The 18,071-nt window shown below is 44.1% G+C and overlaps 1 protein-coding gene across 1 annotated transcript in view; it reads left to right on the top strand.

Annotated features, from left to right (window-relative positions):
• Positions 1-16,551: 16,551 nt before the first annotated feature.
• The window catches only part of LOC134356052 (natural cytotoxicity triggering receptor 3 ligand 1-like), a 30,530-nt gene continuing 29,010 nt past the window's right edge, over positions 16,552-18,071 (top strand). Inside the window, exons 1-2 of the mRNA XM_063066573.1 lie at positions 16,552-16,692; positions 16,924-17,223. Coding sequence (XP_062922643.1) covers positions 16,638-16,692; positions 16,924-17,223 — 355 coding nt within the window. The 5' untranslated portion in view covers positions 16,552-16,637. The remainder of the gene's footprint in view (positions 16,693-16,923; positions 17,224-18,071) is intronic.

Below are 18,071 nucleotides of genomic sequence, written 5' to 3'. Positions count from 1 at the left end.
TATTAGGTAGATCTGTATTCCTGCTTGTTAATGGAAATATCTAATCAGCCAATCATGTGGCAACACTTCGATGCCTAGAAGCATGCAGACAAGGTTCAGTTGTTCTTCAGACCAAACATCAGAATGGTAAAGAAATGTGATCTAAGTGACTCTGGCATTGGAATGATTGCTGGTGCCAGATGGGATGGTTTAAATATTCCACAAACTGCTGATCTCCTGGGATTTTCACGGACAACCATCTCTCGAGTTTACAGAGGATGGTGTGAAAGCATCTAGTGAGTGGAAGTTCTGTGGGAGAAAGTGTCTTATTAATGACAAAGGTCAGAGGAGAATGGCCAGACAGGTTCAATCTGACCGGAAGGTGACAGTAACTCAAATAACTACGTTTTGCAACAGCGGTCTGCAGAAGAACATCTTTGAATGTGCAACATGTCGAACCTTGAAGTGAATGGGATGCAGCCCCAGGAGAGCATGACCATATGCTCACTGGTACTTTATTACGTAGGTAGAGGAAGTACCTAATAGAGTGGCCATGGAATGTAAACAAAGTCAATGCAAGCAGGCTTTTTCACTGAAGTCGGGTGAGACTAGAATTCACAGGTTAAGGGTGAAAGGTGAAGTATGTAATGGGAACATGAGGGGGAACTTCTTCACATGGAGGGCAGTGAGAGCTTGGAACGAGCTGCGTCCAAGGCAGGTCATCTGATATGGTAATGCCCATGAATTTACAGTTGCTGACCCTCTCCACTGCACTCCTCTATTGTAGACCGGTGTATGCTCACCATCCTTCCCCTTCCTCAAGTCAGCAATCAGCTATCTGGTTTTGCTGACACTGGGTGGGAGGCTGTTGTTGAAGCACTATTCAAGCAGGTCCCGTCTTTCTCCAGTAAGCTGACTCCCGAGAGAACAATCTACAAAGTTCAAAGGAAAATTTATTATCTGAGTACATACACGTCACCGCGTAAAACACTGAGATTCTTTTTCTATGGGCATACTTAGCAAATCCATAGAACAGTAACTGTAAACATCAGGAACTGTAAACTTTAAATAAACTGTGCAAATACAGATGTAAATAAATAGCAAATAATAATGAGCATGAAAGAACAATATAACAGTCCTTAAATGAGCCTAGCTATCGCCTTTTTATTCAAGAGCCTGATGGCTGAGGGGTAGTAAATATTTTTAAACCTGCTGTGAATCCTGCTGCACTTGTACCTTCTAGCTAATGGCAGCAGTGAGAAAAGAGCACCGCCTGGGTGGTGAGGTCTTTGATGATGGATGCTGCTTTTCTACGCAACATTTCATGTAGATGTGCTCAATAGTTGGAAGGGTTTTACCCGTGACGTACTGGGCCGAATTCACGACCTTTCGGAGGATTTTCTACTCAAAGGCATTGGTGTTCCATACCAAGCCATAATGTCTGCACACTTTCCACCACACATCAAGGTTTTCAATGACACGCTGAACCTCCGCAGACTCCTGAGGACCTAAAGGTGTTGTTATGCTTTCTTCACAATAATATTTACAGTATATGACGGGCCCAGATTGGGTTCTCTGCGATGGTGGCACCCAGGAACTGAAAGTTACTGACCCTCTTCACCTCTGCTCCTCTGATGATCACTGGCTCATGGACCTCCTGGTTTCCTTCTCCTAAAGTCTACAATCGTTTCCTTGGTCTTGCTGACATTGAGTGAGAGGTTGTTATTATGACACCACTCAGCCTAATTTTCAATCTCCCGTCAGCAAACTTGGATATGGTGTTGGAGCTGAACTTAGCTACACAGTCGTAGGTGTAAACTGAGTAGAGCAGGGGGCTACGTACCCATCCCTGTGGTGCTCCTGTGCTGATGGAGATTGTGGAGGAGATGTTTTTGCCAATCCAAACTGAATGGGGTCAGCAAGTGAGGAAATCCAGGATCCAATTGTGCAAGGGGGTTTTGACACACAGTTCTTGGAGGTACTGATCAGTTTTGAGGGGAAGATGGTATTAAATGCTGAGCTGTAATTGATAGAGAGCATCCTGATGTATGCATCTTTGCTGTCCAGATGATCCAAGGTTATGTGAAGAGACAATGAACTAGCATCTGCTGTAGACCTGTTACTTCGGTAGGCAAATTGGACTGGATCCAAGTCACCATTCAGACAGGAGCTGATATGCTTCAACACCAGCCTCTCAAAACACTTCACTGTGGATGTAAGTGCCACTTGGCAAGAGGTTATCACACTCTTCGTGGGCATCGGTATGATTGAAGCAGGTGGGTACCACACACTGCTGATGAAAAGGTTAAAGATATCTGTGAATACACCAGCCAGTTCGTCAGCACAGGTCTTCAGTACTCAGCCAGGGACTTTCAAAGTGAGCATAGAAGGCATTCAGCTCATCTGGAAGTGAAGCTCTGCTGTCCCCTATGTTGTAACGTTTAGCTTTGCAAGAGGTTATTGGCATTCCAACATTGCCACAGCTGTTGAACATCCCTCATTGATTCCTGTCTAGTCCACAATCTCCACTTTGCCTTTGAGATGGCTGTCTGGAGATCATACCTGTACAACTTGTAGCATTCTTGATCTCCTGACTTGAATGCCTGTGATCTCGCTCCCAATAGATTCCAGATTCATTGTTCATCCAAGGCTTCAGATTGAGGAAAACCCTGAATGATTTCATGGGGACACTCTCATCCACAGCTGTTTTAATAAAGTCTGTTAGAACCCTGGTGCAGTCCTTCAAATACTCAGATGAGTTCTCGAACACAACCCAATCCACCAATTCGAGGGAATCCTGTACCTGGTCCTCAGCCTCCTGCGACCATCTCTTGGTTGACTTGCTCTCTGAAGGCTTTCTCTTTAGGGTCTGTCTGTATGCAGGGAGCAGGAGTACAGCCAAATGATCTGACTTGCCAAAATATGGTCACAGGAAGGTACAACAGCCATTCCTTATCATAGTGTAGCAGTGGTCTAGTCTGTTGGGACCTCTGATGCAACAGGTTATGTGCTAGTGATAATTGAACAGGGTTTTTTTCAAACAAGCCTGGCTAAATTTTCTGACTATAATTTAAAATGCATCGGGATGGGCCGTTTCTTGTTTAAGAAAGCATTGTGTAGTTTCGCAAGTGCTTGCTTATAATCAGCCGCTGGTGGTATGTTACCTGCGGTCAGGGTCACAAATCAGAACCGCTGAGGCAGGTAGAATGGTCTACATTTAATTGTGAATCGTTCTAAGTCAGGAGAACAAGAACTCAACATAACCCCACATCTGTGCAACAAAAGGAATTGACGAAAAAGCATACGAACCGGAATTTGAGGTTCGATCCATTCTGGAAGTCATAAAACCTTCTGGTCGGACAGCTATGTACGACATGTTCACTGTTAACCAAGTCTCAATGCAACAGACAATTGATATCTGCCTCATCTGTCTCTGATACAGCAGCCTTGCCCTGAGATCGTCGATCATGTTTTTGAGTGACTGTACATTCACTGACAGGATGGTGGGTAGAGGAGGCCTCACTTCCCCCGCACTTCAGCCCGGTTGAATTCCACTTCTCCTGGCACGTTTTCGGTCACGGCCGTGGTGTTGACATTTAAAGGTGCCGTGCTTAGCTGCTCTGCACTTAACAGCCGAGCGTGAGATCTGAAGATCACTGATATAATTTCGTAGTCCATAGTGAAGAGTAGATTTACATGCTGCAGATTGCAGCAAAAATAGTTCAAAAAGAGTAATCTAAGAGGAAAACTGGAACAAATTCCTGCAGCCCTCTTTCATTTTTCCATCTGTAGAAGTTTTTACGGAGGATTTTTGATCAGTGAATCACTGTGGATATTCAGATGTGTCCCACGTTCCGTATCAAACACAGGATAGACTCTTTCATATCCCTTACCATGGTCTGCAAACGTTGATAGCCTGTCCAATCTGTCATGTACCTAACTCATCCTTTGTTGAGCCAGTATGATCTACAGCGAGCTGGGACCTTGCCATTTTGGGAGAACCCACTTGTTCAGCGTATGCTTCTCCTGAAAATCTGTGTTCTACAACAGCCTCCACATTATGAGCTGTTTCATGCCTATAAGGACCTGACTTCTTTATTGCTCTTTTTTCTCCTTTGATTCTCCTTAACAATTGGAATGGTGAGGAAGATTTTGCTTCTGGAAGCCTGCTGCAACAAAGCCAGAAAGTTACATGTGCAATTAGAGTCCAGAGAGAAAAAAAAAACAAATGGTAGTCACAGTCACTTATCATCCTCCTCCAACAAATATAATGAGATCCCTTGTGGGGAGAAAGACTGATGTGGTTCACCTTATCTTCCTCTCTCTTTTGCTCTGTACTAAAATTCATCCAACCTCCCCACCCCCCCCCACCCCACCCCCACCCCACCCCCAGCCACTAAATTTCAGTTCAACTGAAATTGTTCACCTCAGTAAGGGAAAGGTTTGCCTTAAAATCAAAAAAACTGCAGATGCTGGAAATGGAAATTTAAAATAGCAACAGAATGCTGGAAACACTCAATATATGAGACAGCCTCTATGGGAAGAGAAACAGAGTTAGCCTAGAAACATACTTTCTGCTTGATAGGCACTCCATTCACTCACTCCACCACTGTCCATCTACAGATACACTGCAGCAACTCCCCCAGACTCCTTAGACAGCACCTTCCAAACCCACCACCTCTACCAGCTGGAAGGACAAGGGCAGCAAAGCACAGGGAACACCTCCGGCTGGAAGTTGTTCTCCAAGTCACACACCATCCTGACATGGAAATATATCACCGTTCTTTCATAGAATCGTAGAAACATAGAAAACCTACAACCCAACACAGGCCCTTTGGCCTCCAATGCAGTGCCAAACATATACTTACTTTAGAAATTACCTTGGGTTACCCAGAGCCCTCTAATTTTCTAAGATCCATGTACCTATCCAGGAGTCTCTTAAAAGATCCTTTTGTATCCACCTCCACAACAATCGCCAGTAGCCCATTCAATGCACTCACCACTCTCTGCGTTAAAAAAAAACTTACCTCTAACAGGCAATATGTTAGGCTTATCTACAAATTGTGTCAGGAAACCTTCCTGAACACACCAAACAAACTTCACCCCATCTAAACCCCTCACTCTAGGGAGATGCCAATCAATATTGGGGAAATTAAAATTCCCCATTACGACAACCCTGTTATTACTGCACCATTCCAGATACTGCTTCCCTATCTGCTCCTTGATGACCCTGATGCTATTGGATGGTCTATAAAAAACACCCAGTAGAGTTATTGACCCCTTCCTGTTTCTAACTTCCACCCACAGAGACTCAGTAAACAATCTCTCCGTGACTTACTCCTTTTATTGCAGCCGTGACACTATCTCTGATCAACAGTGCCATGCCCCACCTCTTTTGCTTTCCCCGTGTCCTTTCTGAAACATCTAAAGCCTGGCACTCTAAGGAAACATTCCTGCCCTTGAACCATCCAAGTCCCTGGAATGGCCACAACATCATAACTCTAAGTACTGATCCACGCTCAAAGCTCATCCGCTTTGTTCATGAATCTCCTTGCGTTAAAATAGACACATCTTAAACCATCAGTCTGACAGCATCCCTTCTCTATCACCTGCCTATCCTCCCTCCCGCACTGTCTACAAGCTTTCTCTATTTGTGAGCCAACAGCCCCTTCCTCCGTCTCTTCAGTTGGGTTCCCACCCCCTAGCAATTCTAGTTTAAACTCTCTCCAGTAGCCTTAGCAAATCTCCACATCAGGATATTGATCTCCATCGGATTCAAGTGCAATCCCTCCTTTTTGTACAGGTCACGCCTACCCCAAAAGCGGTCCCTATGATCCAGAAATCTGAATCCCTGCCCCCTGCTGTAATCTCTCAGCCACGCATTTATCCTCCATTTCACTCTATTCCGATACTCACTGTCACGTGGCACGGGCAGTAATCCCGAGATTGCTACCTTTAAGGTTCTGCTTTGCAACTTCCTTCCTAACTCCCTGTATTCTGTTTTGAGGACCTCCTCCCTTTTCCTACCTATGTCGCTGGTGCCAATATGTTCCACGACCCCTGGCTGTTCCCCTTCCCAGTGCAGGATATCGTGGACGTGATCAGAAACATCCCAGACCCTGGCACCTGGAGGCAAACTACCATCCGAGTTTCTTTCCTGCGTCCACAGAATTGCTTGTCTGATCCCCTAACTATATAGTCCCCTCTCACTGCTGCCTTCTTCCTTTCCCTACCCTTCTGAGCACCAGGACCAGACTCTGTGCCAGAGGCATAGCTACTGTTGCTTCCCCCAGGTAGATTGTTTCCCCCAACAGTACTCAAACAGCAGTACTTATTGTTAAGGGGGACAGCCACAAGAGTACTCTCTAGTATCTGACTCTTGCCCTTCCAGAACACACCAAACAAACTTCACCCCATCTAAACCCCTCACTCTAGAGAGATGCCAATCAATATTGGGGAAATTAAAATCCCCCATCACGACAACCCTGTTATTACTGCACCATTCCAGATACTGCTTCCCTATCTGCTCCTTGATGACCCTGTTGCTATTGGGTGGTCTATAAAAAACACCCAGTAGAGTCTCCCGAGACCCTGGTGTTCATCTCTCACCTCTGCTGGGTCAAAACCCTGGACCTCTCTCACTAACAGCACTGTGGGTCTACCAACACCTCTAGGGCTGCAGTGGTTCAAGAAGGTGGCTCACCACTGCCTTCTCAAGGGCAGCTTGGGCTGGGCAATTGAATACTGCCTCAGTTTGAAGATAAAGATTAGATTAGCTATATTTGTCAATGTACATCAAAGTACTGAAACATGCAATGAAAAGTATTATTTGCGTCAAAGATCAACGCGGTCCAAGATGTTCTGTGGACGTCCCATGAGTCTCCATGCTTCCGGTGCCAACAATGTACTAACCTTCATTCATATGTCTTTGGAATGAGGGAGCACCCAGAGGAAATGGGGAGCCTGTCGAAAACTCTATACAGACAGCAGTGCGATCCTACAACTGCTGCTAACTATTACACCAACCTCTATGATGCCACGGCCCAAATCCCTTGATGGAATATGAAAAAAAGTCAAAGGGGCTTAGTGAGAACTGTGTGTCTTACGTGAGTTCAGTTACTAAAATTCTACCTCACAGACATACTAAGTGGCACTTAAAGTTTTATGGCGGGGAGAGTTTCTCCCTTCTGCCGCCTGCGTGAGATAATGAGTCTATCGGGACTTTGAGACTTTTTTCACTGTACCCGTGATCTGCTCTTTATCAAATTACAGTATTGCTTTGTACTGTTGTAACTATGTGTTATAATTATGTGGTTTTGTCAGATTTAGTCAGAGTTTGTCCTGTGTTTTCTTGTGATATCATTCTGGAGGAACGTTGTATCATTTTTAATGCATGCATTTCTAAATGACAATAAACGAGGACTGAGTGTCCTCATAATCTAATAATCTAATCTAATGTATCAGTATCACAATAGAATACAGGGAATTACAGGAGCATGAGAGAGGGGCATGCCCAGGTCGACTGGAGGAAGACACTGTCAGGGATGCCGGCAGAGCAGGGATGGCTGAAGTTTCTGGGAGTAACTCACAAGGTGCAGGATAAGTATTTCTCCCAGTCGAAGAAGTCCTCAAATGGCAGAGATAGGAAACTGTACCTGACAAGAGAAAGTAAGAACTGCATAAATGCCAAGAAAAGTACTTATTATGTAGCAAGAGTGAGTGAGAATTTGGATAATTGATAAGCTTTTGAAGTCCTACAAAAGACAGCTAAAACAGGCTATCGGAGGGGAAAGGATGAAATGGGAGGGGAGACTGGACAATAATATAAAGCAGGATACCAACGGATTTTGGTTATATAAAGTGTAAAAGGGAAGTGATAGTTGATGTTGGACCACTGGAAAATGATGCTGGTGAGGTGGTAATAGGGGAAAAAGGAATGGCAGATGAACTTCAGAATCAGAATTAGACTCAGGTTTGTAATTACCGGCAAGTGTCGTGAAATGTGTAAACTCAGTAGCAGCAGTTCAATGCAATACATATTATAGAAGAAATAAATAAATTACAGTATATATATTGGAGATTAAAAATAGTGCAAAAACATAAATAATATATTTTGAAAAAGTGAGGTAGTGTTCATTTGTTCAATATCCATTTAGGAATTAGATGACAGAGGGGAAGAAGCTGTTCCTGAATCGCTGAGTGTATGCCTTCAGCCTCTGTACCTCCTACCTGATGGTAACAATGAGAAAAGACGTACCTCGGGTGCTGGGGGTCCTTAATAATGGACGCTGCCTTTCTGAGGCACCGCTCTTTAAAGATGTATTGGGTACTTTGTAGGCTAGGACCCAAGTTGGATACGACTACTTTTACGACCATCTGCAGTTTCTTTCTGTCCTGTGCAGTAGCTCTATCGCCCATCGCCCCATACCAGATAGTGATGCAGACTGTCAGAATACTCTCCACGGTACATCTATAATTTTTTGGAATGTTTTTATTGACATTCCAAATCTCTTCAATCTTCTAATAAAATATAGTCACTGTCTTGCCTTCTTTATAGTTGCATCGATATGTTGGGATCAGGTTAGGTCCTCGGAGATCTTGACACCCAGGAACTTGACTCTACACGTTCTCTCTACTTCCGATCCCTCTATGAGGATTGATGTTTGTTCCTTCGTTTTACCCTTCCTGACGTCCGCAATCAGGTATTTCGCCTTAGTGACTCTGAGTGCAAGGTTGTTACTGCGACACCACTCCTCTAGTTGGTATATCTCGCTCCTGCACACCCTCTTATTTCCATCCAAGACTGTACCAATAATGTTGTATCATCAGCAAATTCATAGATGGTATTTGAGCTATGCCTAGCGACACAGTCATGGAAATAGAGAGAGTAGAGCAGTAAGCTAAGCCCACACCCCGAAGTGTCCCACTGTTGTTCGTAACTTATTAATAAGGATTTTGGTAACGATAGTGTTAAATGCAGAGCTATAGTTGATCAATAGCATCCTGACATAGGTATTTGGGTTGTCCAGGTGGTCTAAGGCCGTGTGAAGAGTCATTAAGATTCTGTCTGCGTTGACCTATTATGGTGATAGGCAAATTGCAGTGTTCCAGGTCTTTGCTGAAACAGGAGTTCAGTCTAGTCATGACCAACCTCTCAAAGCATTTCATAACTGTTAATATGAGTACTACTGATGATAGTCATTATGGCAACTCATATTATTCTTTGTATCTGTCTTCACTGTTGAAGACACTAGCAGTGCGCCAGAGGTCCATGCGTGCCAGGGAACAGGAGTGTGTTCCTTTGCTATGACAAAGGAAAAGGTGCTAGGCAAATTCAAAGGTCTTAAGGTGGATAAGTCACCTGGACCAGATGGACTATATCTCAGAGACCTAACAGAGGTTACTGAAGAGATATTAGATGTATTGGACATGATCTTTCACGAAGCACTTGATTCTGGCATGGTCTCGGAGGACTGGAAGTGTCATAAGGTGGCGATGGAAGCGGACTCAGATGCAAGGCACAGTACACTGAAATACTATGAGCTGGACTATTTTTATTAAAAAATGCAAGGGAAACCAAGGAAAAAGGACAAAAATGATAACACGAAGGTAGACGAAGAGTGACAAACGGAAAAACCTGGCCTTTGACTTGGGACTTCAACTTGACAGGGAACTCAGGTCATGACTCGGGACTCGGGTCTTGGCAGGGACTCGGTACCTGGGTCTCGATTTGCCTCTTGACTTGAACTAGGACTTGGTTTAGAATGAACTTGGACTGGACTCGGAGTTGGCTTGGACTTGACTGGGACTTGGCTTGGACATAACTCGGACTGGGACTTAGAACTTGACTCTCGACTTGGACTTGCTACTTGACTCTTCACTTGGACTTCGAACTTGTCTCTTGGCTTGGACTAGGCTCAGACTTGACTTAGACACAGGACATGGAATATTGAGCCGGGGCTCCTCCTTAGGCACAGGACATAGAGCCGGGACTCTTCTTAGACACAGGACACGGAACACTGAGCCGGGGCTCCTCCTTGGACACAGACATACAGCCGGGACTCTTCTTAGACACAGGGCACAAAATACGGAGACCGTTCCCCCCTCAGGGTAGCGGCAATCGGTCGGACCTACCCAGCAGAGGAGAGAATACGGAGAGACAAAATGACACAACCATAGACTGTTCTTTATCTTCACACGAAATGTCTCGAAGTAGCTGCAAGCTCTCGACGCGGCCCAGGAGCTACAGACAGCGGCTCTAGTCTCAGACCAGTGGGTTAACTTGATGGGGATTCTGACGACGTTACTGACTAGGACGGTCGAGCAAGGTATTACTGGACACCGGAGCTATTTATGTTGCCAGAGCGAAACGAGAATCAGGTGCTTCAATTAAGGCGCCCAACGGTAGAAGGGGAAAAGGGTATAGCAGGAATATGGAATCTACGGACAGGACCGTGAACCAGAATGCGGACTTCACATACCGGACCGTGACAATATCCCCCACCTCCCACCCCATGGGAGCCTCCTGATGATCTAACAGGCTTTCCCGGATTATCGACGACCCGGTCGGGTGTCGGGTTTTTAATAAGAGGGAACCCTGGATGGCGAGATTTTAACGACAGTGTCTGTGTCACTGGGTCCATGTTTGACTGGGCTGTTCTGTCATAAGGGAGCAATGGAAGCGGACCCAAATTCGAGACACGGACTCTGAAGTACTAGGAACTGGACTACGTTTATTAAAAATGCTGGGGAAGCCATGGAGCGAGGAAAAACTGAGAACATGAAGGTAGACGAAGAGTGACAAATCGGAAAACCTGGACTTGGACTTGCTACTTGAACTTGACAGCGAACTCAGGTCATGACTTGGGACTCGGGACTTGGCAGGGATTAGTTACTTGACTTGATCTAGGACTTGGCTTGGCTTGGACTGGATTCGAAATTGGCTTGGACTTGACCCGGCCTTGGCTTGGACTTGGTTCGGAATTGGCTTGGACTTGATCCGGATTTGGCTTGGACTTAACTCGGACTTGGACTTGGAACTTGGCTCTCGACTTGGACTTGGGACTTGACTCTTGACTTGAATTTGGAACTTAACTCTTGACTTAGACTAGGCTCAGACTTGACTTAGACAGAGGACACAGAATACTGAGCCAAGGCAAAAAAAAATTGGCAGATTGAATACAATGTTGGGAAATGTGTAATGATGCATTTTATTAAAAGAAATATTGCGGACTATTATCACAATGCGGAGAAGGTTCAAACATCAAAAGCGTAGAGGGATCTAGTAGGCCTCGTCCAAAACTCCCAGAAGATTAATTTACAGGTTAGGTCTGTGGCAAAGGAGGCAAATGCACAGTTAGCATTTACTTCGGAGACAATGGAATATAAAAGAAAAGAGATAGTGCTAAGATTTTGTAAGACTTTAGTCAGGCCACACTTGGACTATTGTCAACAGCTTTGGCCCCATATCTCTGAAATGATGTGTTGTCATTGTGGAGAGTCCAGAAGAGGTTCACAAAGATGATACCGGAACATAGCAGTTAACATATAAGGATATTTTTGCAGCTTTGGGCCTGTACTCACAGGAATTTAGAAGAATGCGAGGGATGAGGCGTGATCTCATTAAAACCTACCGGATGTTGGAAGGATCAGATAAAGTGGATGTCAAGAGGATGTTTCCTATGGTGGAAGGATCCAGAACTACAGGACACTGCCTCAAAATTGAGATCTGATCTTTTAGAACAGAGATAAAAGGGGATTGCTTTAGCCAGAGTGTAATGAATCTCTGGAATACTCTACTATAGACTGTGGTGGAGGCTAAGTCTGTGGATATATTTAAGGTGGAAGTTGATCATTTACTGATCAGTCAGGGCATCAAAGGAAATGACAAGAAGGCAGGTGTATGGAGCTAAGTGGGATCCGGGATCAAGCATGACAAATCGGATCAGACTCGATGGGCTGCATAGCCTAATTCTGTTCCTATGTCATACGGTCTGAAGGTCAAATTCAGAAAGTGTTGGATAGATACATCAGAAGAAACAAACTGTCTTCCAAGAGGAGGATGAGGCAACCATGGCAGATAAGAGAAGTCAAGACAGTATAAAAGTTAAAAGGATGGCATGTAATATAGGAAAAACTAGTAGGAATTAGAGAATAGGGAAACTTTTAAAAACCAAGAGAGGGTAAGTAAAGATCAATAATGAAAGAAAAATGAAATATGAAGGAAAGCAAATCAATTACACAAAAGAGAATATCAAAAGACTTTGTTCAGCTACATAAAGAGTAAAAGAGAGGCGAGAGTGGATGTCGGATTGCTAGAAAATAACACTCGAGATATAACAGGAGAAGAGTTTAAAAGGAGACAGCTTTATAGAGCCGGCGTCTCAGGAGAGGGTGTGGGAGTAGAGGGAGAGAGAGTGGGAAGGCTTTGGCGAAACGGGGCTTTGGCAATAACAGGTCAATGCGAGGTAGGTTATAAGTGAAGAATACAGACAGGAAGTAGGTGTGTGAGGCCGGTGTTATGTGATCGGTGTCAGATGTGGGAGACCGGGATACTCCCAGCCTTTCTGACGGCTACATGTACGCCAGGTGCGTCGAGCTCAGGGAAAGTGAGGAGGTGATGGAGAGGAGCTATAGGCCGGAAGACAGATAAGTAGGTAACAGTCAGGAGAGGGATGAGCAAGGGTCAGATGCTAGAGAGTATCCCTGTGGCTGTACCCCTTAACAATAAGTACTCCTGTTTGAGTACTGTTGGGGGGACGGTCTACCTGGAGGAAGCAACACTGGCCGCGCCTCTGGCACAGAGACCGGCCCTGTGGTTCAAAAGGGCAGGGGAAGGAAAAGGATAACAGCAGTGATAGGGGCCTCTATAGTTAAGGGGTCAGACAAGCGATTCTGTGGACGCAGAAAAGAAACACAGATGGTAGTTTTTTTCTCCCAGGTGCCAGGGTCTGGGCTGTTTCCGATCGCATCCACGATATCCTCAAGTGGGAAGGAGAACAGCCAGAGCTCGTGGTAAACATTGGTACCAACAACATAGATAGGAAAAGGGAAGAGGTCCTGAAAACAGACTACAAGGAGTTAGGAAGGAAGTTGAGAAACAGAACCTCAAAGGTAGTAATCTCGGGATTACTGACGGTGTTGCAACAAATGAGACGACCCCAAGCGCAGGACATAGGCACGGAGGATGCGTTAGGATGCAAACGCGGGCGTGAGCGTTGAACGGCAAACAGGAGAGAGTGCAGGAAGGCAGGAGATAGGCGGAACCTATCTTGACACGGAGCGACTGAGATTCACAGGTACTGAAGCAAAACTTAGGCGAAACACTGTGAGCACACTTGGGCTCTTTGTGGAAGAACCTTGGCTTCTGCATCCTCGCTGGTATTGGAAAGAGTCATAGGAGGTTCATGAAGATGTTGCCGGATTGAAAGGGTTAACGCACGAAGTGTACTTGATGGTTGTAGGCCTTACTTACTGGAATTTACAATATTGGTGGGGAGGGGGTGGGGGAGGAACCGCATGGAAACCTGTTGAATATCGAAAGGCCCAGGTGGAGTGGACGTGGAGAGTGTACTTGCAATAGTCAGGGAGTCAGGGACCAGATGGCACAGTCTCAGAATACAAGGATGTTCCTTTAGAACAGAGATGAGGAGGAATGTATTACGCTAGAAGGTGGGGAATCTGTCGAATCCGTTTCCATAGTCGGCTTATTTGGTATATTTAAAGTAGATGTTGATAGGTTCTTGATTATTGAAGGCATCAAAGGTTACGGCGAGAACGTGATTGGCGAAGAGAGGGGAATAAATCAGCCATGGTGGAAAGGCAGAGCAGACACGATGAGTGTACTGATGGTGATGCTGAATTGAACGGAATCTCTTTTGTCTGCAAGTGATCTATATTCATCCATTCCTTCATTATTCTTGTTTCTTTCTAACAAACTCTTAATTATCACGGTAAATGATTCCATCACTGCAACAGGGAGCCCGTTCTAAGCATCTCCCGTGTAAAAGAAAATTTGCCCTGCACATATCCTTCCCCGAATTTAACTATTTTTACATTAAACATGTGTCCTCTTGTATTAGGGATTCTGTATTTTGGATGGGGGTGGGGTGATTCTTACTGCCTACTCTATCTATCCTCTAGAGAAAGCAATGAATGCCTGTTCATGATTTTCTTGGACTTCGTACCTTCTAATCCAGGCACTATTTTGCTCATACTCATCTTACCCTCTCCAATGCCCTCATATTCTTTTGCAAAGTGGCCACCAAAATTAACGGTACCTTAACGTAATTAATTAGTTAATTCCCGTCCAGTAAAGGTAAACTTGACTAATACTTTCTTTACCGACCTGTCTACCTAATTTCAGTGAACTATGGACTTGGATCCCAAAACTGTTAACTGTCCTGTCAATAGTTGTATACTTTTCCTTAACATTTAACCTCGTAAAGCGTAACGCCTTACATCTGTTCAGATTAATGTTCATCTGTCATTTCTCTGATCGTACTTGTAAATTAGTTATATTCTACTATGTCGTGTAATGGCCCTACAAATTCTATCAACTTTTGGTTTGTCTGCAAATGTACTAACCTATGCACCTACCTTTTCATCCAAACCATGTACGTATCTCAAAAATAGTAGTGACTCCACAACTGTGCAACACCAGTAGTCAAGGACATCCAGGCGGAATAACTCGCTGCCAACTATAACCCTCTGCTCGCAGTAGGCGAGTTAAACCTGAATCTAAAAATTAGCCTGCCCCAATTTCACACTTTAAACCCAAGTCCAGTCATATTCTTATTCATAGCTGTAGGTAAACCTTCAGAGTTATGATCACTGTTCCAAAAATGTTCTCAAATTGAATCTCCAAGAACAAGACCCATTTAATATCTAGTTTGGCCCCTTCCATTGAGTCATCTGCATGATGCGTCAAGAAACGTGGCTGAATACACCTCATAAATTCTGCTTTCTGCATTCAGAAACGCCCATGTCAAGACACCTTCCTGAGATCTCCTTGCAGCCAAAGAAATAGTCATTTATGTCCCCAACGAAAGAATCTCATAGGAATTGGACACCTAGACCTCAATCTGCCCTGCTGTAGAACTCGCTTGCTCGTGGTATCACTGGTCTGGCTGCAGTGATCTTTTCGCCTGAGAAGCTCTAGCTGCAAATGTATCCAAAACAGTATACCTATTTGAGGTGGACCAGCTACAGAAGATTCAGACACTAACAGCCTGCCCTTCCGGGCGGGCATTTATTTGTCTGACTTGACCTTTGGTGTAAGCACGTCGTTGAAACTGCTATCTATAATACTATCTGTTTTCTGTCTGGTCCTTAGTGACGCCATCTACAATGGATCTAAAGGGTCTGAGGGCAGCAGTAACATGACTCACTTCCGACACATATAGTTATCATGGACAGCTGGACACTTCCTCATCTCCCACATCTCGCAGGAGCAGTAAACCACTCTACTGACAACCATTATTAACCCTTTTAACTACAAGTGGCATTACAATCAGGTTTATTATAACTGACTTCTATGATGTGAAATTGGTTATTTTGTGCCAGCAGTACGTGCAAAGACAGAAAGTTACTATAGTAAATAAATGGCCCAAATTGAACAATAGATTAGTATTTATGGGTTCGTAATCCATTCAAAATCTGACTAGGTGGGAAAAAGCTGTTCCTATTTCGTTGAATCTGGCTCTTCATTTCCTGAGGAGGCATTATGTCCTGGATGGTGGGGGTCTTAAGTAATAACTGTCACTCTCTTGAGGCACTACCTCTTAAAGATAGTACCCTCAGAGTTGCGGCAGGTTGTGTCTGTGATGGTGGTGGATACGCCTACAGTCCTCTGCAGTCTCCTGTAATCTAGTGCTTTGGAATATCGATGCCGGTGTGTAATGCACCCTGTCAGAATGTTTTCCACAGCGCATTTGTACAAATCTGCAAAGTCTCTATTGATATACCAAATCTGCTCCAACTTCAATCAAAGCAGAGCCGCTGACATCCCATATTGGTGATTGTGCCAATTTGCTGGGCCTAGGATGCTTCTCCCGAAATGTTGACTCCCAAGAACTTGACACGAGAGAAAGAAAAGGGAAAACGTATCCTTCCCCTGCCTTATTTGATTTTGCTAGGCATCCTCATCAAAGCCGTCCTTCACCAAATGCCGCACTTTAACTTCGATCTCAAAGCTGTCTTCTCAATCTGCCCATTTAAAAAAAAATGACGCGTCGTTTCGAGGCAATGGGTCGTAGCCAACAAATATATAAGAAGTGGAGAACAGCAAACAAACGAGATTTCCAGGAAAATGAAAATAAGTGTAGAGGCCAATGATCTTGTGAAATCTCAAGGTGCCTGTTAACCGAAACCTTCACCACTTGTTCTGTTCTTACTTGTTATTTCCTGTCTTGCTGACAAAAATTGAGAAGCTGTGGATTTTTGACCTTATTATTTCTTGACATAATACAGCCCTTTATTTCCTGTCCTTGCTTTCGACCACAGCTAATCAGTCAAACCCTATATTAAAGGGCATGCATTTCTCAGCAATGTCCTGCGGGCAATTGACCTGATTAAGTATTAGTGTAATAAGATATCGAAATGTATTGACGCCTACCCACCAGATACTCACTTTCTTCTGCTCTGTTGTGGACGCTGATATGTTTCTGAAGCGGTCATTTTGGACCATCTATTTACTTGCCATTGTGAATGCGGGTATACAGTAATTTCTATTATTCCTTAGTTAATGTTCTTTACCAAACCCCACATGCGATATAGTGTTGATGAGATAGTTATTTTTATTCTGTGATTTACCAGACCTCAGTGAGGATGGTGAAACGGCCACAGAATAATATTTGTGCTATTCGAATTTTGAGTATCGCGGTCAGTTGTTAAAAAAAAAATCCTACCAATGACTAAATCCGAGTGTGCATCGTTTATTGACAGATGCTGGCAAGAGAGCTCCGGATACTTTTCCGAATATAATCCTCAGCGGTACAAACTTTACTTGCCGATGCTCCTTCCGCTTCGATCTTAATCAGTCAAATCTCAGAGTTTACTGGTGGAGAGGTGAAAATAAGACTTTTATAAAGGAAGATAGCAGAAAATTGATCAGCATAAAGCCAGGAGGCGCCTACCTTCACCTCCTGAATGTCACGGTCTCGGACGCCGGAACGTATTATTGCGCCGTGAAACACGCGGAACAAACCATCGAAAGGGGACGAGGACAGCAGGTTGTCGTACATGGTGAGCGGAGTTACAATTATAACCGAGGTCTTAAGTTATGATCCAGACTCGAATTTTGCTTCACAAAGAATGCAGAGTAGAGTTGTGTAAAACATTGCAATTTGATTTGAGAAGAATTTGCTCGTAAATGCAGGAGACTAACAAATGCTGACAGAAGGTAATATCATCTACGATATTTGATGTGAGCTATGTTACGGATAGTGAACGTACGGCTGCCAATTAAATCGCGCCTTCAATTTGAAAACTGAACAACGAGGCTAGGACACGGGTCGCTAATCCCTGTAATTTAAATAGTTAAACCTAATCCACATCAGATTAATTCTCTAACCGAATTAAAACTCTATAATTTGCGGAAAAGACAAAACCACCACCGTTGTTAGACACAAACAAGAGAGAATCTGCAGATGCTAGAAACGAAAGCAGCACAAAAAATGGTGAAGGAACTCAATAGGCCAGGCAGCATCTATGGAAAAGAGATGAACGGTCTCGGCATGAAACTTCGACTGTACTCTCTTCCATGGTCTGCTGAGTTCCTCCAGCAATGTGTCTGTGTTGTGCCTTGTCAAGTCAATGTCTGGAAATCGATGATGTTGGGACGAGAGTTGTTCTTGACGTAACAACAGTTCTCTGCTCAAAAATTGCTGGAAACTGTATCATTCGGACGCTTTAGCACCAGCAGAAACAATCCGCAAACGGAATCCAGGTTATTAAATATATATAGGGAAATATGAGGGAAGGTTACATAATTATAGTGCAAAACAGCTTTAAATTGGTTCACAATTTACAGTTTATTATAGACCTGTTATGCATCCAACCATGTGCTAATTGATTAGAAAATTTCAAAACGA

This window comes from Mobula hypostoma, chromosome 14 (genome assembly GCF_963921235.1).
Source record: "Mobula hypostoma chromosome 14, sMobHyp1.1, whole genome shotgun sequence".
Taxonomy (NCBI): domain Eukaryota; kingdom Metazoa; phylum Chordata; class Chondrichthyes; order Myliobatiformes; family Myliobatidae; genus Mobula; species Mobula hypostoma.
The sequence above is the reverse complement of the archived record's forward strand: the minus strand, read 5'-3'. Positions and strand labels throughout refer to the sequence as shown.